The sequence below is a fragment of the Oncorhynchus gorbuscha genome, linkage group LG10 (assembly GCF_021184085.1).
Source record: "Oncorhynchus gorbuscha isolate QuinsamMale2020 ecotype Even-year linkage group LG10, OgorEven_v1.0, whole genome shotgun sequence".
NCBI lineage: Eukaryota > Metazoa > Chordata > Actinopteri > Salmoniformes > Salmonidae > Oncorhynchus > Oncorhynchus gorbuscha.
In genome coordinates, this window is record NC_060182.1 from 32,909,308 (window position 1) to 32,936,927 (window position 27,620).

General features: G+C 47.4%; 1 protein-coding gene across 7 annotated transcripts in view; it reads left to right on the forward strand.

Moving 5' to 3' along the window:
* camta1a (calmodulin binding transcription activator 1a) overlaps positions 1-27,620 on the forward strand; it is a 522,529-nt gene that overhangs the window by 171,818 nt on the left and 323,091 nt on the right. For all 7 annotated transcript variants that reach the window (XM_046365688.1, XM_046365689.1, XM_046365690.1 and 4 more), the window contains one exon: positions 25,086-25,153. In XM_046365688.1, the coding sequence (XP_046221644.1) occupies positions 25,086-25,153 (68 nt within the window). The remainder of the gene's footprint in view (positions 1-25,085; positions 25,154-27,620) is intronic.

The window sequence follows — 27,620 nt, forward strand, 5'->3', positions numbered from 1 at the left end:
TAGTTTTCTCATGGCTCTCTTGTCCCTCTGCAGCAGACATATAGTTAGCAATATGTTTGGAACATCGAATCGCAATAAAATCGCAATACGTATAGAACCGGGAGAATCACAATACATATCGTATCGGTGTTAGTATCACTGGCAATTCTCAGCCCTAGTAGCCTCACAATGGTTTCAGAGAAAGGGCACTAGTCACACTAGTCAATAGCTTTTTAAGCACAATTGTCAGTATTCAGATGTTGTCTGAGGGAATCATTCTGCTAACCACTTCCGTCTGTGTCCTGGTAGGCCTACACAATAAGCTAGCTGCTAGCCTCCGCAGCACAGGAGCTCCGACACTGATTCAGCACAGTACAATGTTGTTTGATGAAACCGTTCTGTCCCCAGTTGTTGTTGTTGTTATTTTATTATGACATCATGTTGCCTTTATTTAACCAGTAAGTCATTGAGAACACATTCTTTTTTACAGTAACGACCTGACCAAGATAACGGCGATATACCGGGCAGCGAAGCCAACACATAGCGACGTTACAGACAAAGCAGACTATTCTTAGAAACTCAATAATAAAATGTACATTTTTACTACTTGAGACTGAGGGAAGCCAGTCACACATACAGTTTGTGTGTAAAGCGGGGTTCCCATGGGCATAGAGAGAGCCCACCACTGTCACGACTTCCGCCGAAGTCGGCTCTTCTCCGTGTTCGTTCGGCGATCGACGTCACCGGCTTTCTAGCCATCGCTGCTCCATTTCTCACATGTCCATTTGTTTTGTCTTGTTCCATACACACCTGGTTTTCATTCCCCAATCAATCTACATGTATTTAGTCCTCTGTTCCCCATCATGTCTTTGTGTGTAATTGTTTATTGTTACGTGATTATTTTGTCAGGCGCTGCACTTTTGTTATTAGACCGTGTTTGTGGCACTAGTATGTTTTATGTGCTGTCGTTATTGACCGCTATTAAAGTGCGCCTGTTTAATATACTCCGCTCTCCTGCATTTGACTTCGCCTCCCATATACACGCCTAACAACCACCCCTATGAAGGGAGCTCCGTGTCATCCTACTGTAGAGCAGCACACACCAGCATTGTGGTATCTAAACGTGTGATGGAACGTGTGACTAACTATGTTCCTGGCTGACTGACTGTGCTGTGCTGTGAGTGACAGAGTGACAGACACGTGCCCCAGAGTGTGAGGTGTGATCAGATCTCTAGGGAGCCGACAGACAGACAGACAAGTATGGCAGACCTTCAGTCGGTGGTACGCCATGCCTGTCTGCACACGGTTAGACTAACTAGGGGTGGAGATGACACGCAGCACTAACTCAAGCTTTGGTTCCACGTCACCTCCCACTAATGGCTGTAATTAATTGATGAATGAGGTCAAATCGGAGATATCCTTGCACGTCTCAATTCAACCCCCCCCCCCCACCACCACCACCACCACCACCTCTACCACACCTCACCCCCCAAGTTGTTTTTCTTAATACGCAGTGCACCAGTACGCTCCCTCCGGGCTCATCTGCATAAGACCTTGGGATGAATGTTAACGATGTTTAATTAGACAAGAGGTGGGATGGATGGATGGATGGATGGATGGGTGGGTGGGTGGGTGGAGGAGGGAGGGTTAGAGTGATCAGAAGGTGTGGGACCTGGGTGGTGCTGTTCCCCACTGGGGGGGAAGGGAAAAAATAAACACATACACACAAATGCGTGTTCATGCCCAGCCGTGCAGGCAGCCCAACCTCTGGCTTATACATGGAGGAGTCGTACTTTAGGCGCCCATCATAAGGCCTAGTATTGCCCTGACGTCTGACTTGTCCATTAACACTACGTTCCCATCAACGTTCCTTGCCATACTTCATGAAGATAAAGAGTCTCCATTGTTAATGTAATATGAATTCATATTAGCAAGTGATTATCATCACACTCTCATACAGTATAAAGTCTTACCTAAACTTTGATTTCTCACTAGATTGGTGCCTGGTACTAACTGTCTGGCTAAATGAATCACCAGAAACTCAAGGCATTCATATTTCACAAAGAGAAAATCATTTCCAACTTTCCTACTATGTAGACTCTAACTTCTTAAGAAGGATGTAGTAGTGAATTCTAACTTGGATACTGTGTGAGTTGAATGAGTAAAATTGCAAAGGTCTGAATCATTTAACCTGAAGCATTTAAGGTATTTGGACAGAAAATCCACCGCTTGAAAAAGTTCAAATGTCCATGTAGCCTATAGTGAAAACATCCAATTGCTATTCAATGAAGCCCGTGAAGTGAAGTGACTGTGTGTAAGCGGGGTGGTGGTATTAGTGGTTGTCTGGTCGCTGATCCATGCCTGAGGCTATGATGCTGTGACGCTGTCTCCTACTGTAAGTTGTCCTTATCAAGCACACAGAGGAAGATGTACCTCCTCCATTAACATGTCCTCCTGACTGATCTGGAAATAAGCCCCGCTGCCTCTGCCGTGGCGGGTAATCCACTAAATGATCGGTGTGTCATTTCACCAGCGCACTGCTGCAGCCTATATGGTGATAAGGAAATGCAGATATTTCTGGCTAGATGCTCCTGCCGAGACGCTATTACTTGGGGCTGGTTTTCCTTGAGCAAGCAGGTGACTGAGTGGGTGAGGAGTCTCCTCTCCTCTTCCCCCTCTCCTATCCCCTCATTCAATTCTCCTCTCCTCTCTCCTCTTCTCTCTCCTCTGTCCCTCTCCTCTCCTCTCTCCTCTGTCCCTCTCCTCTCTCATCCATCCCTCTCCTCTCTCCTCTGTCCCTCTCCCTCTCCTCTTCTCTCTCCTCTGTCCCTCTCCTCTCTCCTCTGTCTCTCTCCTCTCTCCTCTGTCCCTCTCCTCTGTCCCTCTCCTCTCCTCTCTCCTCTGTCCCTCTCCCTCACCTCTCTCCTCTGTCCCTCTCCTCTCTCCTCTGTCCCTCTCCTCTGTCCCTCTCCCTCTCCTCTCCTCTCCTCTCTCATCTGTCCCTCTCCTTTCTCCTCTTCTCTCTCCTCTGTCCCTCTCCCTCTCCTCTGTCCCTCTCCTCTCCTCTCTCCCCTGTCCCTTTCCTCTCCTCTCTCCTCTGTCCCTCTCCTCTGTCCCTCTCCTCTCTCCTCTGTCCCACTCCCTCTCCTCTCTCCTCTATCCCTCTCCTCTCCCTCTCCCTCTCCCTCTCCTCTCCTCAGGGTCAGGGCTTATCTTGTGTTCCTGGCCAGACAGGGACACCTGTGAAAGCTGTGGATTACCAGTGCTCTGCCTGAGGTTAGACATTAATACAGGGTCCCTGGTAACCCATCCCAGGCCCAGGCACCAGGCTCCACCAGTCTCCTGAGGAGGTCTCCACACAGCTCCACAGATTAAGATCAAAGTTTTTTTTTAAGACATACAAGACATTCAATAAAAATGTTGTGTGTTTGTGAGTAGCTAGGGTAAACACGCTTTGATGATGGAGGAGAAAAAGCAGTGTTTGTTCTCTTTCAAGTCTCCATGAATAAAGTACATCAGCTCCTCTTTGTGTTTTGAAACACTGTGTTGAATCTCTATTTCTAATTATTTTGGCAGTGGAGTCTGTGTGTGTGTGTGTGTGTGTGTGTGTGTGTGTGTGTGTGTGTGTGTGTGTGTGTGTGTGTGTGTGTGTGTGTGTGTGTGTGTGTGTGTGTGTGTGTGTGTGTGTGTGTGTGTGTGTGTGTGTGTGTGTGTGTGTGTGTGTGTGTGTGTGTGTGTGTGTGTGTGTGTGTGTACTATTAGTACTATTTGTCTCTGGTTAACCTTTGATTTCACAATGCATTGGTTATTGGTTCTCATGTTATGGACAAAACATGTTTTTTTCTGACAACAGAATAAAACGTTATCTGTTAAATGAGTCATTCTCCAACTGCTCAGTGAGTTTAACCGCAAGCTAAATATTGGGATTGCTGAAAAGGCAGGCCACAGAAATACACAGGAGAAAGGGCCCTGTCTAACACTCTGTTAGCACCTTTACGCACTGCAAATGAACTACACATGAACTACACGAGACAGTGTCTGCTCTTGCATTTTGGATGTGATTAAGCTGTGGTTTTGGCTTTCTCACTTCACTACACTCACATCTGCTGAGACAGACACATACCGAACAGCTGCACTAACATAACAGTGGTTCTGAATGGGCCCTTGGTCTGGGGTTAGGCTATGTTTCTGTGGGGGGGGGGGGGTAGGTTTACTGGTGGAGGGATTGGGTCATTAGGAGTTTTGCAATTGACCAGCCATCACACAACTCTGGCTGATGGCTGGGCTGTCACCTGGCACCCGGGGTTTAAGGACATGGATAGGCTTTGACTCTTGGTTTGGTGTGATGACTGCCGCTTAACTGGGAGGGAGGTGGATTACACTGGGTCTGGGAGGGGGAGCTGGTTTGGTGTGATGGGTGGTGGAGGACTGCAGGTTGGACTGGGTCTGGGAGGGAGATCTGGTTTGGTGTGATGGGTGGTGGAGGACTGCAGGTTGGACTGGGTCTGGGAGGGAGATCTGGTTTGGTGTGATGGGTGGTGGAGGACTGCAGGTTGGACTGGGTCTGGGAGGGAGATCTGGTTTGGTGTGATGGGTGGTGGAGGACTGCAGGTTGGACTGGGTCTGGGAGGGAGATCTGGTTTGGTGTGATGGGTGGTGGAGGACTGCAGGTTGGACTGGGTCTGGGGGAAGGGCTGGTTTGGTGTGATGGGTGGTGGAGGACTGCAGGTTGGACTGGGTCTGGGAGGGAGATCTGGTTTGGTGTGATGGGTGGTGGAGGACTGCAGGTTGGACTGGGTCTGGGAGGGAGATCTGGTTTGGTGTGATGGGTGGTGGAGGACTGCAGGTTGGACTGGGTCTGGGGGAAGGGCTGGTTTGGTGTGATGAGTGGTGGAGGACTGCAGGTTGGACTGGGTCTGGGGGACGGGCTGGTTTGGTGTGATGGGTGGTGGAGGACTGCAGGTTGGACTGGGTCTGGGGGAAGGGCTGGTTTGGTGTGATGGGTGGTGGAGGACTGCAGGTTGGACTGGGTTTGGGGGAAAGGCTGGTTTGGTGTGATGGGTGGTGGAGGACTGCAGGTTGGACTGGGTCTGGGGGAAGGACTGGTTTGGTGTGATGGGTGGTGGAGGACTGCAGGTTGGACTGGGTCTGGGGGAAGGACTGGTTTGGTGTGATGGGTGGTGGAGGACTGCAGGTTAGACTGGGTCTGGGAGGGAGAGCTGGTTTGGTGTGATGGGTGGTGGAGGACTGCAGGTTGGACTGGGTCTGGGGGACGGGCTGGTTTGGTGTGATGGGTGGTGGAGGACTGCAGGTTGGACTGGGTCTGGGGGAAGGGCTGGTTTGGTGTGATGGGTGGTGGAGGACTGCAGGTTGGACTGGGTTTGGGGGAAAGGCTGGTTTGGTGTGATGGGTGGTGGAGGACTGCAGGTTGGACTGGGTCTGGGGGAAGGACTGGTTTGGTGTGATGGGTGGTGGAGGACTGCAGGTTGGACTGGGTCTGAGGGAAGGGCTGGTGGAGGTCTGGTGGCTGCAGGGATTGATGTGCTGGCACCTGGCTGTAGGCTGTGGGTTCTGCCTGAGTGGTGGAGCGACCAGTCTCCAGCAACATTGATGCATGGCCTTGAATTATATTACGTGTTGGCAGCTGCTCACTCCAATATTCATCTCAGCAGTCATTGACTTATTTATTTACACCATTTGTCAAAAGTCCTTTTAGGCACGCGAAGAACAGAAAAACAATAGGATAAAAAATGTGTCTGATTTCCTATTTTATTGAATAGGTGTTGAGTACAGCATTATGACAGGTGTGAAGGTGTACCCACAACGTTCTGATTAAACACTTGGTTTCTGCCCAAATGCCATATTTCAAAATGGCACCCGGCACCCGGCACCCGGCACCCGCTGCTTTTACACACTTTACACCTATCTATAGTATAGTAGATAGGTGTATAGTGACATTCCAGGCCTTTGTTCGGTCCTGACATGGCGATTGAGAGCCCTTTGTTCTGGGCAGAGAGGCCCATTCACGGTACTGCCAGGGGAACAAATTGAATCTGGTTGACAATTAATAGCTCTGCAGCATGTTTAATTAAGAGCATGTAACCAGTGAGAGAGGGCGGGAGTAACGGAGGGACGTGTCGGAGATAAACAGAACAGAGAGAAGAGGAGAACGAGAGACAGAGAGAGAGAGCGAGCTAGTATGGCCCCCAAAATAGGAGCAGGGCCACCGGGCCATCTGGCTCATTGATCCACTGCCTGCTGTCTGGACAGAGGATCCTTTACACGGAGAAAGGCTGCACCTCCCTCTCCTCTCTCGGAATAGTCTCACGTTTTAGAGGGGAGAGAGATCGGAGACAGATAACACACATTGTGGAGATGGGACTATGCAGGTAGGCTATAGAAACCCGGGTCTGGATGAGGGAAGGAGAGAGGTACCCCCATAAAAACGTGTTCAAAACTGTGGAGCAAAAAGCTACAGCCAAGCAGATGTATTTCACTTCAGTGATAACTTTCCTCTCTGATGGGAAATGACCTTGATGTGGTGATGATGATTCATGTTTTAGTTAGTCATTCACAGTAGGTTCATATGGCATTGCACACTCAAGAGGGTAACCAGTACACCAGACGGCACCGGTAGCACTGGTCTGACTGAACCAGAGCCTGTTGTTGAGAAGTTAAACGCTGTCAAGAGGAAACTCTGGCTGGATTGGATTCTGTTTGCATGTGACCTTCATTCCTGGTTATTGTAATGTGAACACAAAGAGGCAGCGAGCCAGGAGTAGGAGAGAGGGAGGAGAGGAGAGAGAGTGGGAGAGGGAGGAGAGGAGAGAGAGAGAGAGGGGAGAGAGAGAGATAATTCCTGCCTTCTGACAGCCTGTCTGATAGCCCAACAATAGAATAGAAGTCATGGCCAGCCAGCCCAATGTGATGCGATGCACTGGACAGACAGCACAACACACGTCAATTAAACCATGCATGCTAGCCTACCCTCCTTCTGAAAGAACAATCAAATCAGTCAGTGCAGACGTGTGTGTGTGAAGAGGAAGTGGGCGATATGGGCGAACGGGCGATCCCCTCATGGTGACGAGCAGGAAGAAGAGAAAAACCCTCTTTCTTTTCGCCGGCTAATTGGCCTGAGCAGTGTGTCTCTCTGATGGCTGTGTGTCTGGTGATATTATTAGGGCCTTGTCTTCTCTCCCTTTCTCTAGCGGATCGGATTGCTCTCTAAAAGCAGAGGGTGTACTGTAGTGTACACACTTCATATCTTTATTGTCATTTCACCTTCTGCCCTTTATCTCTGTCTCCCGTTTCTCCCTTCCTGTCTGTCTGTCTGCCTAGCTCTGTCTGTCTGTCTGCCTGTCTGTCTGTCGTAGAGCTGTACCAAAAACATTCCTTCCTTCTGTGTATCACAGTCTCCTGGAGCTGGAGCAACTCATCTCCCTCCTGTCTTTCTCTCTCTGATTCCTTTCAGTACATTTGACTCTGTTGTACCTAAAGACTGGTTCTCCATCTTTGGATTTGGACTGTCAGGATCTGAACAAGAGAAACGTGATACAGTAGCCAATATCACTAGCGCCTGCTGTGCACACACACACACACACACACACACACACACACACACACACACACACACACACACACACACACACACACACACACACACACACACACACACACACACACACACACACACACACACACACACACACACACACACACACACACACACACACACACACACCTTTGCCACATGACCGAAATAACCCACGGCTGAGTGGTCAAAGGGAGGCGCAATTTCACAGAGAGCCCAGTAGGGGTTCTGGGGGGCGTCTCAGATTGGAAGTTAGAAATTGGTTTCACGCTAGGGTGCTCTTGTCATTTGTCCGTGATTAATAGTGGAATTCAGGATCATTCAGCCATTCATTGATTCTGGGGGGGGCTGAAATATATAGACTCTCAGACTTGCATGAGTCTTGTCTCACCTCATTCTGGCATTTTTAGGGAAATTGGTAGAATCTCCCTCTGGTTGCCTCACACTATGGTGGCCTTGCAATGACACCATGGTCTCGGAGCCCTGGTCTCAGAAACCTGGTCTCAGAGCCCTGGTCTCAGAGCCATACTTTGCATATTGTATTTCTGAGCACCTTCAAGACGTATGATACCTACTAATGGCCTAGTTACTTTAGACAGAAACGAAAGTTGGGAGGTTGGTCGGGCGTATTCAGCGACAGTCTAGCAATCCAAAGGTTGCATGTTCGAATCACGTCGGGGACTTAACTTAACCCAATTCACCTAACCTGCTACGTCAATGATCCTAACCTGTGTTGTTAGTTCCCATAACTGCCAACGTTAATTCTCCCTGTAATTCTCCTATGGTGTTACATTCAACAATAATACTGTACGTTCCCCAAGACGTACGCTAAGTTACATCATCCAATCAGTATGTATGACGGGTGCTACATATGATACTAGCTATACATCCTCTAATTCCTATGGTATTGTACGAGCACTGTTCCATTCTTCATGTAACCTAACATGATACACTACATGACCAAAAGTATGTGGACACCTGCTCGTCGAACATCTCATTCCAAAATCATGGGCATTAATATGGAGTTGGTCCCCCCTGTGCTGCTATAACAGCCTCCACTCTTCTGCAAAGGATTTCCACTAGATGTTGGAACATTGCTGCAGGGACTTGCTTCCATTCAGCCACAAGAGCATTAGTGAGGTCGGGCACTGATGTTGGGCGATTAGGCCTGACTCGCAGTCGGCGTTCTAATTCATTCCAAAGGTGTTGTATAGGGTTGAGATCAGGGTTCTGTGCGGGCCAGTCAAGTTCTTCCACAACGATCTCAACAAATCATTTATGTATGGCCTCGCTTTGTGCACGGGGGCATTGTCATGCTGAAACAGGAAAGGGCCTTCCCCAAACTGTTGCCACAATATTGGAAGCACAGAATTGTCTATAATGTCATTGTATTGCATTGTAGCGTTAAGATTTCGCTTCACTGGAACTAAGGGGCCTAGCCAGAACAATCAAAAACAGCCCTAGACCATTATTCCTCCTCCACCAAACTTTACCGTTGGCACTATGCATTGGGGCAGGTAGCGTTCTCCTGGCATCCGCGAAACCCAGATTCATCCGTTGGACTGCCAGATGGGGAAGCGTTATTCATCACTCCAGAGAACGCATTTCCACTGCTCCAGAATCCAATGGCTGTGAGCTTTACACCACTCCAGCCAACGCTTGGCATTGTGCATGGTGATCTTAGGCTTGTGTGAGGCGGCTCGGCCATGGAAACCCATTTCATGAAGCTCCCGACGAACAGTTCTTGTGCTGATGTTGGTTCCAAAGGCAGTTTGGAACTCGATAGTGAGTGCTGCAACCGAGAACAGATTAGTTTTACGCGCTTCAGCACTCGGTCGTCCCGTTCTGTGAGCTTGTGTGGCCTACCACTTTGCGGCTGAGCCGTTGTTGCTCCTAGACATTTCCACTTCACTATAACAGCACTTACAGTTGACCGGGGCAGCTCTAGCATGGAAGAAATTTGACAAACTGACTTGTTTGAAAGGTGGCATCCTATGACAGTGCCACTTTGAAAGTCTCTGACCTCTGCAGTAAGGCCATTCCACTGCTAATGTTTGTCTGCGGAGATTGCATGGCTGTGTGCTTGATTGTATACACTGTGAAGGAACATTTACATGACAACACCTGTCAGCAGCGGCTGTTGCTGAAATAGCCAAATCCACTCATTTGAAGGGGTGTCCACATACTTTTGTATACATAATATATATCACACTAAATGGAGTGTAACAGATTTCTGTTCAGAATAATACGAATTTCTCTAAGCCCACTTTGGGAAGGGAGTCTGATGTCATGTCATTGATGTGGGTTGTACTAGGCAGACCTGGATTGCAGACCTGGATGTCCCGTCATTGTGTGCCTGACAGGTGGTCTTTGACTTGTGGAATCATTACACTTTTTAACTCGTTATAATGCCTGTATAGTACTATATTTCATCTGTCAGGAAATAACTTGAATCATGTTGTAGATCAGCTGCTAGACATTATATCTAAAACATTACACATGGGCTATTTATTTGTATTGTATTTACAGCAGTATACCCTTCTAGAAGATTGTGACGGTCATTGCATATGGGCAGTTAGCTAGGAGAATCTCGCCACAGTCTCGGGCGACCACTGCTAACTTGGAGTGAGAATCTGAGAGTTTCGGCTCGGTTCTGAGTTGAAGAGGAGAGAAGAGTACAGCGGGTGGGCCTGGTGGGGAAGGTCAGCGTCATGGAGCCAGGCGAGGCATAGCGGGAGCTCCGTCCAGCTCGCTTCCCCTCTGTTGGCGTGTCAGCGGGGGCACAGGCGTCCTGCTGTAGGCATGAGGAAGAGGACGTGGTACGGAACACAAGAGGTCACAGAGCCACGGGGGGGGGGGTCAAGACTCCTACCCCTGTCTGCCACAAAGTTATCCCTAAAACCACAGCTAGAGAGATAGAGCGTGAGAGGGAAAAGGCCTGCTACCAAACATACTCTTCTCAATGGTAAACCTGAAGAGGACCCATATTGTATGTCATAATAGTATTGTTATTCCCTTTTCTCCTTATTCCTTTACAACGAGGCCATGTTGATGGTTTACATCAGTTACCTTAGAAGACCGTGGCACAAACCACTAAGTCCTATTGCCGACTAACTACTGCTAGATAGATTCCTTTCATTTCACTCACTTTGTGTCCCTCTCTCGTCACACGTCCCTCTCTCATCACCACACTGTAGATCTATTCCCATATAAACCTCTCTCATCACCACACTGTAGATCTATTCCCATATAAACCTCTCTCATCACCACACTGTAGATCTATTCCCATATAAACCTCTCTCATCACCACACTGTAGATCTATTCCCATATAAACCTCTCTCATCACCACACCGTAGATCTATTCCCATATAAACCTCTCTCATCACCACACTGTAGATCTATTCCCATATAAACCTCTCTCATCACCACACTGTAGATCTATTCCCATATAAACCTCTCTCATCACCACACCGTAGATCTATTCCCATATAAACCTCTCTCATCACCACACCGTAGATCTATTCCCATATAAACCTCTCTCATCACCACACCATAGATCTATTCCATATAAACCTCTCTCATCACCACACCGTAGATCTATTCCCATATAAACCTCTCTCTTCACCACACCGTAGATCTATTCCCATATAAACCTCTCTCATCACCACACCGTAGATCTATTCCCATATAAACCTCTCTCTTCACCACACCGTAGATCTATTCCCATATAAACCTCTCTCATCACCACACTGTAGATCTATTCCCATATAAACCTCTCTCTTCACCACACCGTAGATCTATTCCCATATAAACCTCTCTCATCACCACACTGTAGATCTATTCCCATATAAACCTCTCTCATCACCACACCGTAGATCTATTCCCATATAAACCTCTCTCATCACCACACTGTAGATCTATTCCCATATAAACCTCTCTCATCACCACACTGTAGATCTATTCCCATATAAACCTCTCTCATCACCACACCGTAGATCTATTCCCATATAAACCTCTCTCATCACCACACCGTAGATCTATTCCCATATAAACCTCTCTCATCACCACACTGTAGATCTATTCCCATATAAACCTCTCTCATCACCACACTGTAGATCTATTCCCATATAAACCTCTCTCATCACCACACTGTAGATCTATTCCCATATAAACCTCTCTCATCACCACACTGTAGATCTATTCCCATATAAACCTCTCTCATCACCACACTGTAGATCTATTCCCATATAAACCTCTCTCATCACACACACTGTAGATCTATTCCCATATAAACCTCTCTCATCACCACACCGTAGATCTATTCCCATATAAACCTCTCTCATCACCACACTGTAGATCTATTCCCATATAAACCTCTCTCATCACCACACTGTAGATCTATTCCCATATAAACCTCTCTCATCACCACACCGTAGATCTATTCCCATATAAACCTCTCTCATCACCACACCGTAGATCTATTCCCATATAAACCTCTCTCATCACCACACCATAGATCTATTCCATATAAACCTCTCTCATCACCACACCGTAGATCTATTCCCATATAAACCTCTCTCTTCACCACACCGTAGATCTATTCCCATATAAACCTCTCTCATCACCACACCGTAGATCTATTCCCATATAAACCTCTCTCTTCACCACACAGTAGATCTATTCCCATATAAACCTCTCTCATCACCACACTGTAGATCTATTCCCATATAAACCTCTCTCTTCACCACACCGTAGATCTATTCCCATATAAACCTCTCTCATCACCACACTGTAGATCTATTCCCATATAAACCTCTCTCATCACCACACCGTAGATCTATTCCCATATATAATAATAATAATAATATATGCCATTTAGCAGACGCTTTTATCCAAAGCGACTTACAGTCATGTGTGCATACATTCAACCTCTCTCATCACCACACTGTAGATCTATTCCCATATAAACCTCTCTCATCACCACACTGTAGATCTATTCCCATATAAACCTCTCTCATCACCACACCGTAGATCTATTCCCATATAAACCTCTCTCATCACCACACCGTAGATCTATTCCCATATAAACCTCTCTCATCACCACACTGTAGATCTATTCCCATATAAACCTCTCTCATCACCACACTGTAGATCTATTCCCATATAAACCTCTCTCATCACCACACTGCATATCTATTCCCATATAAACCTCTCTCATCACCACACCGTAGATCTATTCCATATAAACCTCTCTCATCACCACACCATAGATCTATTCCATATAAATCTCTCTCGTCACACGTCCCTCTCTCATCACCACACCGTAGAGCTATTCCATATAAACCTCTCTCATCACCACACCATAGATCTATTCCATATAAATCTCTCTCGTCACACGTCCCTCTCTCATCACCACACCGTAGATCTATTCCATATAAACCTCTCTCATCACCACACCATAGATCTATTCCATATAAATCTCTCTCGTCACACGTCCCTCTCTCATCACCACACCGTAGATCTATTCCCATATAAACCTCTCTCATCACCACACTGTAGATCTATTCCCATATAAACCTCTCTCATCACCACACCGTAGATCTATTCCCATATAAACCTCTCTCATCACCACACCGTAGATCTATTCCATATAAACCTCTCTCGTCACACGTCCCTCTCTCATCACCACACCGTAGATCTATTCCCATATAAACCTCTCTCATCACCACACCGTAGATCTATTCCCATATAAACCTCTCTCTTCACCACACCGTAGATCTATTCCATATAAACCTCTCTCATCACCACACTGTAGATCTATTCCCATATAAACCTCTCTCATCACCACACCGTAGATCTATTCCATATAAACCTCTCTCATCACCACACCGTAGATCTATTCCCATATAAACCTCTCTCTTCACCACACCGTAGATCTATTCCCATATAAACCTCTCTCATCACCACACCGTAGATCTATTCCATATAAACCTCTCTCATCACCACACCGTAGATCTATTCCCATATAAACCTCTCTCATCACCACACTGTAGATCTATTCCCATATAAACCTCTCTCATCACCACACCGTAGATCTATTCCCATATAAACCTCTCTCATCACCACACCGTAGATCTATTCCCATATAAACCTCTCTCATCACCACACCGTAGATCTATTCCCATATAAACCTCTCTCATCACCACACTGTAGATCTATTCCCATATAAACCTCTCTCATCACCACACCGTAGATCTATTCCCATATAAACCTCTCTCATCACCACACCGTAGATCTATTCCCATATAAACCTCTCTCATCACCACACCGTAGATCTCACCACACCGTAGATCTATTCCCATATAAACCTCTCTCATCACCACACTGTAGATCTATTCCCATATAAACCTCTCTCATCACCACACCGTAGATCTATTCCCATATAAACCTCTCTCATCACCACACCGTAGATCTATTCCATATAAACCTCTCTCGTCACACGTCCCTCTCTCATCACCACACCGTAGATCTATTCCCATATAAACCTCTCTCATCACCACACCGTAGATCTATTCCCATATAAACCTCTCTCATCACCACACCGTAGATCTATTCCCATATAAACCTCTCTCTTCACCACACCGTAGATCTATTCCCATATAAACCTCTCTCATCACCACACCGTAGATCTATTCCCATATAAACCTCTCTCATCACCACACCGTAGATCTATTCCCATATAAACCTCTCTCATCACCACACCGTAGATCTATTCCCATATAAACCTCTCTCTTCACCACACCGTAGATCTATTCCATATAAACCTCTCTCATCACCACACTGTAGATCTATTCCCATATAAACCTCTCTCATCACCACACCGTAGATCTATTCCCATATAAACCTCTCTCATCACCACACCGTAGATCTATTCCCATATAAACCTCTCTCTTCACCACACCGTAGATCTATTCCCATATAAACCTCTCTCATCACCACACCGTAGATCTATTCCCATATAAACCTCTCTCTTCACCACACTGTAGATCTATTCCCATATAAACCTCTCTCTTCACCACACCGTAGATCTATTCCCATATAAACCTCTCTCATCACCACACCGTAGATCTATTCCCATATAAACCTCTCTCATCACCACACCGTAGATCTATTCCCATATAAACCTCTCTCATCACCACACCGTAGATCTATTCCCATATAAACCTCTCTCTTCCATCTTCCCTCTTTATCTCTTTCTTCATCACCCTGCACTCGATTTCTCCTTCTCCTTTTATTTCTTACTCACTTCCTTTCAATCTTTCTCAATGCCTAGAAACCTTTCCTGTTCTCTGTGCGCCTTTCTCAAACACCCACACGACTATAGACATGTAGTGCACACAGACACGTACACACTTAGCAGTGGGCGGGCGAGCCTCTTGTGTCGTGGTACTCTGTGGGGTGAGAGGTGGGAGGCGGGCGTGTGGAGGCTGACCATCGCACTGCCTCTCTCAGGGCTAAATGATTACATCCTCTCAAAGAACAGTTTCACTTCCATCGGAGACGGCAGCCGTGACACCAAAGCCAAAACAATTTCGCTAAGTGCCAACTCCCTCTCTCCCTGGTCGGCGTCCCCGCCTCCCTCCGTCTGCCCGCCCGCACCCAGTGCCTCTCCTCTCCAGTCACTCTCACCCATTATGTTGTCTGCTTGTTACACTGTAACACCCACAGCCATGGTAAACAAACAGAAATATAGACAAGCCCAGTGCAAAGTGGTGGAGCAGTATTCTATGCTATACCATTGATTGTGGAAGCAGGGAGGCGTGCAGAAGGGGAGAAAAGGAGGCTCCCGATGAGAGAACCCTCCAGTGTCTCCCATAGTGCACCTGGAGAACATCTAAGCCGTTCCGGATCAATGTAGGATTGATCCCAGTGTATCTATGTATAATGTAGACCAGTGGAATGGGCGGCTTGTCTTTCCCCCCATCTTCCCATGCAGGACAGGACAAGCATCAGCTGTAGCTGCGGGAAATACCTGAAGTGTGTTTTAAACATTCAAAGACGATGTAAGCCAGGAGTCTCCTTACTATCAACCAGGTCGATTAGGGATGGTGAGAGAAATTAGGTCTACCCTCTTACAGGATACTTACAGGATCATTTACTGTCCTGCTCCAGGAACAGTTCACCCAAGATGATGAGCCTCAGCAGGATTGTGTGGATGGGTGGTTGCCATGTTGGTACCGTGGGACATGGGTTGTGGAGACAGAGCACTGTGTGTAGGATAGAGCAGCAGCAGGTAGAGCATTCCGTTAGGGGTGATAAAACAGAGGCAGCGGTGTGTGTGTGTGTCCCGCTGTCTGGGCATCCCTAGGAAGCCCCCTGCAGGTTGCAGAAGGTCTTAATGGGCAGGGTGGTGGGGTACAGGGCATCTTTAAAACCTGCTCAGGGACTCATAGAATGGCCTCAAACTGCCTCGCCCCTCACCAGCAGATGCCAAGTGCAGCTGTCAACACACTATTGTTAATCCACTCTCTTTTGCTAGCTCCTTAGTATAGTAACACTATAGTAACACTAATCCAGCCTTCACTCTCTTTTAGGCAAGCTGAGGTAAAGTTACTTGAACAAAGTTTATAGGTCTTCATTTTATCCACTTGTAAAATACCTTTAGTTTCTTCCACAATCGCTTTCCGTACTGCTTTAAAAATGGTTTTTCTTTGCCTGACGACTCGTCTGGAATGTAATTCCGCGGCTCTATTGATTGCCACACACATTCCGTCTGAAGCCGTTTGTGTGACTTCAAAACGAGGGGCGTTGTAAACGAATTCATCAGCGATTGGATCGTCTCTAACAAATCTAGCCAGAGGATTGGAGTTGATAACGTCATCATGTAGGCTGGTCTCTGGCCCAAACCATTCGTTTCTGGGACCAAGCTAATGTTTTATTCCGCGGCTACACCTTTTCCAACATTGATATATGGCACATTTCCAATGTTCAAAAAGTTGCAATCCTACCATCTTAACTTCCCTCTACTTAAAATGATCCACCTCGAATCAGCTATATGGCCACGTGAGATCATATTGATGGTACAATGTTTGAAATATTGCTCCTAGGACATTACACATTCAAGAATTATAAAGAAAAAAGACACAATGATTCACCGTGGGGGCTGCGTTTTGGAAGTGTGAATGGATGCAGACTTTTAATCAGACCTTTACTCTTCTCCTGCTTTTCACACATTGGTCTCTGTCATAATCACACTTTTTTGGATATTCCTTCTTTTTTCATCTCGCTCTCGTCTTTCACTCCCTTTCTCTCTCTCCCTCTCTCTCTCTCCCTCTCTCTCTCTCCCTCTCTCTCTCTCCCTCTCTCTCTCTCCCTCTCTCTCTCTCCCTCTCTCTCTCTCCCTGTCCATCACTCCATCTCTCCTGTGTTTAATTGCATTTAAATTTGTCTTCCGGGATCCCTTGATACTGGAGCAGCTATCCATGCTCCCACCTCTCTCCCTCCTCTCCTCCCTCCTCCATTCCATTTGCTCCTGGCCCTGGCCAGTTATGTTTCATGGGCTGCCCTGGAGGAAATATCAGATGACCTGGCACTCCACACAGAGCCTGGGATCCTGTGGAGTTGGGTCATCAGGGAGGCTCTTCTCACCAAATCCGTCTTCAACCGCCACCCCTTTCCGCTCATATAGCTTCCCGCTTTCAAGTGCAGGCCAAGGTCAAAGACAGCAGCACCGTCAGGCAGGATACATTCCCTCATTCCCCAGGCCTCAACTAAAGCATGACCAGAGGCACTGTGCTACTATATACCCTATCCTAACCTGTCCTATGCTCTATGATGATTCTCAAGTGCCATTAGCTGAGGCTGCTAATCAATACACTGTAGAAAATTGTTTTTCTAAGAGCTTTCGATTAACATAGCTTTTCATTAGTGCCATTGTGCTAGACAACGAGTGAAAAAGACACGTAATGGCTCAAAAGAGGGCGAATAACTGTTGAACCTCTGCTTTTCATACGTTCTGCACTGTATTCTTAAAGGATCATACTTACCAGGGAGTAAACCCATGTATCTTTCCTCTGCCTTTGTTAGAGATGAGTATTTGGGGGAAATGTACCCATCAACTAGTAGCATGGATGGATGCTTGTATTCGTATGGCGGGAGTAGGCCTCCATGAGACCCCGTCTACCTCCCCTCTGTGCTTCTCTGTTGTTTGTTTTTTTTTCAGATCAAATTCTCCGTTGCACTTTGGGAGAGAGAGCCATTATGGATGGTGTTTAGAGACAGGTGTCTGATGCGCCCTGAGATAATGCCAAAAGACTCGTATCTTCCTTTTCACGGAACGACAACAGTTGTTTCAAGTGATCAGGTCTGCCGTTCCAGACAGGGGACTGTTGATCCTCTCAATGCCTCTCTTCACACACATAAATCACAGCTAGCATAGCCGCGGCGAACAGAGCAGCAACAAACAGCTAGGCAGCCGGCCAGGCGGGTAGCTGGCCTGGCCCCTAGGTCACATAGGGACAGTGTTACTACTAGGGGCTCAAAGAGTCCCATCAGAAAGTGAACCAGCCTTTGACTAACTGACATGAATGCAGAAAAGTCGCACCATGGAATGTGAGAGGGTGTAACGAGGTGATGCAGTCGGTCTGATCAGCTTCACAAAGGAACTGCCCTCGCTCGACACTCGCTCCCCAGACAGTCATTCTGGTTGATTTGAAGACAAAGACAGGGTCAAACGGTGTTTATTTCCCGTGGAGTGGCTGCCGCCTACCCACTTCCCTCCCTCTCTCTCTCGTTTTGGTGGCAGAAAATAAAATAGGGTGAATATGTTAGTGTCATCTCTCATTTCAAATAGGTAGACATTCAAAGCGAGATTTTGCAACTTCCACTGTGTGAAAATATCATTTGACAAGTGGGAGGCAGTGAAAGGCAAAGCCAGACGTCTCGAGAGTGAATCTCGTTTGGAGGCTTTCACCTCAACGTTTAGAGAAGCACGACACACTTACTGTAGGAGACGGGGACCATGTGACTGCTAGGAGGGAGACGGGACAGACAGAACAGAGATAGCTGGGTTAGACTGGAAGAGGAAAGGAGTGTTATTAAGGTAATCACATGCCAGGCAGAGACAGGTCACAGTCATCAGCCTCTCTGATTGTAACAGGCTTATGGAGAAGAGGATGCACAAACAAACCCTTTCAAGGTGTCTAACATCTCCCATTAACTGGTATAGGACTCTGTCATGTAGCTATCATCTGTGCTCTCCGTAGACGTAACGTGTCACAGCTTTGGAGAGAGAAAAGGAACAAATGAGATGGCTGGGCTTCAGCAGCAAACAGCTGCATGTTGTTGTCTTTACTAAATGAAAGGGCTCTTTGCATTCATTCCCTGTGTCAATTACAGAGGCTAGCTACTGATCATGCTCTCTTTTTCACAGTTAGTCTGTGTTGATTGGTGCTGTTTACCCAGTTCTGCTGCGAGGGAGTGTTCCTTGAGCTGAGCTAGCAAAACAGCTAGACATAGTATATTGAATGAGTGGAGTAAGTTGAAGTACAGATATGGGTTTGACCAGAGTGGGTGAGACAGTGTACTAGGTTGGACCTGTGAGTCAGAATGGATGAGATATAGTACTAGGTTGGACCTGTGAGTCAGAGTGGGTGAGATATAGTACTAGGTTGGACCTGTGAGTCAGAATGGATGAGATATAGTACTAGGTTGGACCTGTGAGTCAGAGTGGGTGAGACAGTGTACTAGGTTGGACCTGTGAGTCAGAATGGATGAGACATAGTGTACTAGGTTGGACCTGTGAGTCAGAATGGGTGAGATATAGTACTAGGTTGGACCTGTGAGTCAGAATGGATGAGATATAGTACTAGGTTGGACCTGTGAGTCAGAGTGGGTGAGATATAGTACTAGGTTGGACTTGTGAGTCAGAATGGATGAGATATAGTACTAGGTTGGACCTGTGAGTCAGAGTGGGTGAGATATAGTACTAGGTTGGACCTGTGAGTCAGAGTGGGTGAGATATAGTACTAGGTTGGACCTGTGAGTCAGAGTGGGTGAGACAGTGTACTAGGTTGGACCTGTGAGTCAGAATGGATGAGACATAGTGTACTAGGTTGGACCTGTGAGTCAGAATGGATGAGATATAGTACTAGGTTGGACCTGTGAGTCAGAATGGATGAGATATAGTACTAGGTTGGACCTGTGAGTCAGAGTGGGTGAGACAGTGTACTAGGTTGGACCTGTGAGTCAGAGTGGGTGAGATATAGTACTAGGTTGGACCTGTGAGTCAGAATGGATGAGATATAGTACTAGGTTGGACCTGTGAGTCAGAGTGGGTGAGATATAGTACTAGGTTGGACCTGTGAGTCAGAGTGGGTGAGATATAGTACTAGGTTGGACCTGTGAGTCAGAATGGATGAGATATAGTACTAGGTTGGACCTGTGAGTCAGAGTGGGTGAGATATAGCACTAGGTTGGACCTGTGAGTCAGAATGGATGAGATATAGTACTAGGTTGGACCTGTGAGTCAGAGTGGGTGAGACAGTGTACTAGGTTGGACCTGTGAGTCAGAATGGATGAGACATAGTGTACTAGGTTGGACCTGTGAGTCAGAATGGATGAGACATAGTGTACTAGGTTGGACCTGTGAGTCAGAATGGATGAGACATAGTGTACTAGGTTGGACCTGTGAGTCAGAATGGATGAGACATAGTGTACTAGGTTGGACCTGTGAGTCAGAGTGGGTGAGACAGTGTACTAGGTTGGACCTGTGAGTCCGAATGGATGAGACATAGTGTACTAGGTTGGACCTGTGAGTCAGAATGGATGAGACATAGTGTACTAGGTTGGACCTGTGAGTCAGAATGGATGAGACATAGTGTACTAGGTTGGACCTGTGAGTCAGAGTGGGTGAGACAGTGTACTAGGTTGGACCTGTGAGTCAGAGTGGATGAGATATAGTACTAGGTTGGACCTGTGAGTCAGAGTGGGTGAGACAGTGTACTAGGTTGGACCTGTGAGTCAGAATGGGTGAGACAGTGTACAAGGTTGGACCTGTGAGTCAGAATGGATGACAGCAGCTCCGAGCAGCTAACCGATCGCTGCAGCTGTACATAGTCTATAGGAAAATAGCCCACCCATTTTCACCTACCTCATTCCCATACTGTTTTTATACTGTTTTTATTTATTTATTTTTCTGCTCTTTTGCACACCAATATCTCTACCTGTACATGACCATCTGATCATTTATCACTCCAGTGTTAATCTGCAAAATTGTATTATTCGCCTACCTCCTCATGCCTTTTGCACACATTGTATATAGACTGCCCATTTTTTCTACTGTGTTATTGACTTGTTAATTGTTTATTCCATGTGTAACTCTGTGTTGTCTGTTCACACTGCTATGCTTTATCTTGGCCAGGTCGCAGTTGCAAATGAGAACTTGTTCTCAACTAGCCTACCTGGTTAAATAAAGGTGAAAAAAAAAAAAAAAAAAAAAAATATAGTACTAGGTTGGACCTGTGAGTCAGAGTGGGTGAGACAGTGTACTAGGTTGGACCTGTGAGTCAGAATGGATGAGACATAGTGTACTAGGTTGGACCTGTGAGTCAGAGTGGGTGAGACAGTGTACTAGGTTGGACCTGTGAGTCAGAATGGATGAGACATAGTGTACTAGGTTGGACCTGTGAGTCAGAATGGATGAGACATAGTGTACTAGGTTGGACCTGTGAGTCAGAATGGATGATATATAGTACTAGGTTGGACCTGTGAGTCAGAGTGGGTGAGACAGTGTACTAGGTTGGACCTGTGAGTCAGAATGGATGAGACATAGTGTACTAGGTTGGACCTGTGAGTCAGAATGGATGAGACATAGTGTACTAGGTTGGACCTGTGAGTCAGAATGGATGAGACATAGTGTACTAGGTTGGACCTGTGAGTCAGAATGGATGAGACATAGTGTACTAGGTTGGACCTGTGAGTCAGAATGGATGAGACATAGTGTACTAGGTTGGACCTGTGAGTCAGAATGGATGAGACATAGTGTACTATGTTGGACCTGTGAGTCAGAATGGATGAGACATAGTGTACTAGGTTGGACCTGTGAGTCAGAATGGATGAGACATAGTGTACTAGGTTGGACCTGTGAGTCAGAATGGATGAGACATAGTGTACTAGGTTGGACCTGTGAGTCAGAATGGATGAGACATAGTGTACTAGGTTGGACCTGTGAGTCAGAATGGATGAGACATAGTGTACTAGGTTGGACCTGTGAGTCAGAATGGATGAGACATAGTGTACTAGGTTGGACCTGTGAGTCAGAATGGATGAGACATAGTGTACTAGGTTGGACCTGTGAGTCAGAATGGATGAGACATAGTGTACTAGGTTGGACCTGTGAGTCAGAGTGGCTGAGACCATGTACTAGGTTGGACCTGTGAGTCAGAATGGATGATATATAGTACTAGGTTGGACCTGTGAGTCAGAATGGATGAGATATAGTACTAGGTTGGACCTGTGAGTCAGAATGGATGAGACATAGTGTACTAGGTTGGACCTGTGAGTCAGAATGGATGAGACATAGTGTACTAGGTTGGACCTGTGAGTCAGAGTGGCTGAGACATAGTGTACTAGGTTTGACCTGGCTGTGATTGAGAGAGGTAGAGACATAATGTACATAGTATACTGAAAGGCTAGTGTGTGGATATTTCCCCATTGTGATGGAGTGCAGGCCAGAGGCAGTAAGGTCAGCCGATAGAGTCCAGAGCTCGTTGACAGCTGCTGGCTTGACTTTGATGCACCATCAGCTTGCCTTGCCCTCCACTCCGCCTCACTCTGTTCTGTTCTGCCCACGAAGCGTGTGCAGTCAACCTGAAAGCAGCACTAGCCTCTCATTACGCCGCCCAAACAAGCTTTGTCTCTTTGCAGCTGTTTAACGGCCACACGTCTGTTTTTGTTTGTTTTCTCGCTGTAAGATTATTGCACCTTTATGGTTGATCGGGGGCTTGGAGTAATCCCTGGCATCTGTTCAGAGAGAGGTGGATGAGAGACGGAGCGAGAGAGAGAGAGAGAGAGAGAGAGAGAGAGAGAGAGAGAGAGAGAGAGAGAGAGAGAGAGAGAGAGAGAGAGAGAGCCTCCATCCACTCCTCTTTTATTTACCGGACTGACTGGGCCCACTATTTCATCTCCTGCTGCCCAGCCTGGTCGGCTGACTTTTAAGACGAGTGATGGAGAGGACTGAGGCACTAATAGGCACTGAAGTCACCGAGGAGGTTACACCCGCCATTTATTCCTCCCAACAGCATCTGCCTCTTTTAGGAGGGAGGGGGGACATTAATGTAGTAGTCATTTATTTCATAAATACATGCAGGAAAGTAACTTTTCCGTTGGAGTGGTAGTGCAAAGAAACCTGTCCAGTCTATTTTTATCCAGCTCTTATGTTCTGTAGTCTCTCTCATACTGTAGGCCCTCCTCATACTGTAGGCCCTCCTCATACTGTAGGCCCTCCTCATACTGTAGGCCCTCCTCATACTGTAGGCCCTCCTCATACTGTAGGCCCTCCTCATACTGATGAGGAGACAGGTGCTAGTTACCATATGTGAATATTCCATGTAGTTGGCCACAACAGTGTAGTCTTGGTTGGCACAGTAAATGTACCGTTCTCTCGGTTCTCCTTGTTATCCATATGCTTCTAGTCTCAGGGGCCAGAATGTACATATGTGCCTCTTTCACTTAAAAAGCTGTACGTTCTCTTCATTTTATTGTGCCTTCTTCCAAATCAAACCCCTAGCTACACACTGAAATGAAGAAAGAACAGCTTCAGCCCTTTAGCTTTTCTCGACAGCTTTACCCCCCCCCCCCCCACTACACCCTCCTCCCTATCTCATCCCCATCTCCACTTAATGCTGCCTCCATCTTGTCATGCCGTGCCTGCCTCCCCTCCAGTCATTATGGCAGGGGGACAGGAAGTTCATCAACGCTGTATTATCTCCCAGCCTGCACCTGGAGGCCAGGGTGCCAGTCATGCTACCCCCTCCCCAGCGGACCCCTGCCAGCCTGGGATCTCTTCTCACCCTGGCTCCCTCCCCACCCTGGCGCCCTCCTCACCCTGGAACCCTCCTCACCCTGGCGCCCTCCTCACCCTGGCTCCCTCCTCACCCAGGCTCGCTCCTTACCTTGGTTCCCCCAGCAACCCCTTGGGAAGACTCAGCCAGGCTCTGGTAGATGCCAGCCAGGACACACTCATTATGACACAGAACCAGGGGGATGCTGCCTCTCAGATCCTAGATGTTTAACACACTTGGCTCTCTGAGACTGGGGGTTTATTCTGTATGTGAATGGGGATTTATTCTGCCAATCGTATCTCTTTTTGCTGCTATTTCCGTTGTTGCTCCTCTTATTATTGTGACATGATTGCCCCGTGTGGACAGGAGAAGTAACCTCAAACACGAAGGGACATATTGTGTAAACATAGCCCATATACGCAAAAGTTTGTTCGTACTCCTATTTGAACACACTCACAACATGCGGAGACACACACACACATCCCTGGAGATTAAAATATGATATTATACTATGAGATGGCACCAGGTCTCTGCTCCATGCCTCCTTATCTGTCTCTCTGTCGGTCTGTCTGTCTGAGCAGCTGATAAATGCTCTGGCTGAGGGATGAATTGCTGGCTGTCACTGGTAATCATGAGGTTGTCTGGCAGCATCCAAAGTGCTTTTATTTCTGCCCATTAGTTTGGTGTAGAAATGCGTAGGGAGTCTGGGCCGCTCTGCCTTCATTCTCTGACTGATGCAGGAGCCGCTGTGATCACTGAAAACATGACAGTGCAGCTCTATTATATTCCTCTACGCCGCTGTCTATCTAAGGAATCTCCTTCGCACTAGATGTATAGGGCTGTAAAAGACCCTATACCATCCACATATGAGCTAGCCTTGTTCCAGTACATGCCATCCTGCACTGTGTGAGTGTGTGTGTGTGTGTGTGTGTGGGGGGGGGTGGCACCAAAAATGTTAAAAGCCTCTGTCTGAATGTGGAACACTGGAGACGTCAATCTGTGGGAGAAGCACCTTGAAGTCTTCTGTTCTGAGGAGAGGCTGATCAAAGTCTTCTTAACAAAGATGGTCTGAACTCAGCTGTTATGTGCTGCATCTCTTGTTTCTGTCTGTCTACTTTGTGCTACTTTACCCAATCTTCATTTACCTGGCTGATCCTACCGGAGCGTCAGGCCTATCTCCTCTCTGTGCCCCTTTTGTGTTTGTGCTGTGTGTTCTCCTGTCTGAATGTCAATGAACCGTGGTCTCAACAATGTATTAGCAACAGAAGCTCCTGGTGATTACAGATGACACATCTAAGCCTTCCTTTCTTTCCCTCTCTTCCCTCCCTCTCCTCCCTCCCTCTCCTCTCTCCCGTTCTCCCCTCTCCCCTCTCCTCCCTCCCTCTCCTCCCTCCCTCTCCTCCCTCACTCTCCTCTCTCCCGTTCTCCTCTCTCCCGTTCTCCTCTCTCACAGGAGATTGCAGCTTACTTGATAACATTTGAAAAGCATGAGGAATGGCTAACGACGTCCCCTAAAACAAGGTAAGTGAGGCAGTCTCCCAAGAAAGTACAATTTTCTTCACAGGAAAAGCCACACTGTGCCTTTTAGTTTTTAGGCGTCACTACACAGACTGATAAAAAATAGAAAAATGATCTGTCTCGTGCTGAGTACCAGGAATCCCTCCTGCACCACTCAGAAAACCACTCCCTTCATGTCAAGAGTCAGATGCCTGTTTAATATTACAATCTGCCTGATGGCAGTTTGGAAAACTTTGCACCTTTCAAAAGCTATTTGAGCCAGACGATGGAATATTAATGTTGACTAATAATTGCCTTTTAGCGGCCCAATTAACACAACATGCACTCCTCTGGTCTCCGCTGTGACTGTGATGCTAATGTGTTGGTATCTGTCTGCACATTCACACTCTCCAATAGAAATAACTGGGTTTGCATTGAGAGCTCCTTCTGCGCGGGCCAGGAGAGACAGAGGGGAATGTGGATATGAATGTCAATAAGAGGTCACTGTTGGAAAAGGAAAATGATGGCGGCCCCGTGATGCTGTCCATGATAAGTAACATGATATGCCAACAACACGTCTACAAGCCGTGTCCTATCAACGTGTTCGCTCGCGTCTGACACATGGAATTAAATGTCAACAGTGTTGATGTTATTTCCACGGCAACATTATTTACTCTAATTTTTTAAATTTTTTATATTTCTACAACGCGTGTTCCCTTCCTGGATGCTGATTGGCTGCAGCACGGTTCCGGACATAACATTTTTTTAAATAAATATTTGACGCCGGTAACTCATTTGACTAGCTTTTACTAATCTCCCGCTCAGGCAGTTCTGGGTTTAACTTGGCCTTCTCTAGCCTTTCTCCGTCTACCTCCCCATCCTCCCCATGCTCTTCTGTCTGTATGCAGCGAACACAGAACACACACAGACCCACATACACACTGATCTAACACATTCTGATGAGGAATCCTCACTCACGCAGCGAGCCATCCCTGGTGTTATTAACAGTCCTCATCCATGTGTAACTGTACTGTTGGCCCTCTGACACACAGATCATTCCTCTCTTCTCCTCTGCCTGCCAGGGACATTGATAATGGCTCCACATAAAGAAAGTGCCAATTAGTTTTCCTGTGTAATTGTAGAAGAGGGCCCAAAGAGCACCCTGGCCTCTACTCTACACCTTCTTATCATCAACCCACAACAATTAACTCAACACACCAGGCCTCCTTGTCTTCAGACACCAGTGGAATATTTGACATTAGGCCCAATGTTATTAACTGCTGTCCCCAGGAACATGTAAAACAGCAGGCTCTGTTATCTAGTTGTACTAACCGTAACTGAAATGAGAAACCCAGGGAAAATGAACACTCAGTGGTATTAACATAAGTACAGGAGCGGTACTCTGGAGAATGAAGGGACCGATAGACAGTAACAGGGAAAGCTCCAGGCTTGAGTCACACACTGTCCAATCAGCATCCAGTTGGAATATAATGGTGAGGGCGGTGGAGTCTCTGTGACTCACTGTCAACCAGCCTGCTGGGTCCTAGAGGAGCCCCGTGTGGGTGCTGATGTCTTAGTAGATGTGGCACTGAGGGATGAGATAAAGGCTGGGGGCCAGACAGAGCTACAGAGCCTACAGAGGAATGGAGAGGAGCAGAGCTGAACTTGACATGGATGGGAGGAGCTGCTTTATTAGGGCTGTTATGGCGTTTATGTACGGGGGCTGGACGAGGTGAGCTGGCCAGGAGTGGAGAGGGTGGGGCTGGAAAGGGGGAGGCTGGTGGAGTGGAGAGGGTGGGGCTGGAAAGGGGGAGGCTGGTGGAGTGGAGAGGGTGGGGCTGGAAAGGGGGAGGCTGGTGGAGTGGAGAGGGTGAGGCTGGAAAGGGGAGGCTGGTGGAGTGGAGAGGGTGGGGCTGGAAAGGGGGAGGCTGGTGGAGTTGAGAGGGTGGGGCTGGAAAGGGGGAGGCTGGTGGAGTTGAGAGGGTGGGGCTGGAAAGGGGGAGGCTGGTGGAGTGGAGAGGGTGGGGCTGGAAAGGGGGAGGCTGGTGGAGTTGAGAGGGTGGGGCTGGAAAGGGGGAGGCTGGTGGAGTGGAGAGGGTGAGGCTGGAAAGGGGGAGACTGGTGTAGTGGAGAGGGTGGGGCTGGAAAGGGGGAGGCTGGTGGAGTGGAGAGGGTGGGGCTGGTGGAGTGGAGAGGGTGGGGCTGGAAAGGGGGAGGCTGGTGGTGTTTGTGTTCTTGGAGCAGTCTGTCAGACAGAGAGAGTAAGGTGTTGTGACAGACAGGGTAGCAGGGTGATTGATGGGAATCTGATTGATGGGCTGTAATCTTTCTCCTACAGCACTTTGCCGAGAGGTCACAGGTCAGGGTTCGCACAAGGGAGAGCAGTGCTTGGGACCTGGACGGAGGGCCATTTGTCATCACAGGCACACCTCGGAGTGTGTGTGTGTGTGTGTAGCCAGGTCATAAACATGCTAAAAGGAGAGGGGAGAGG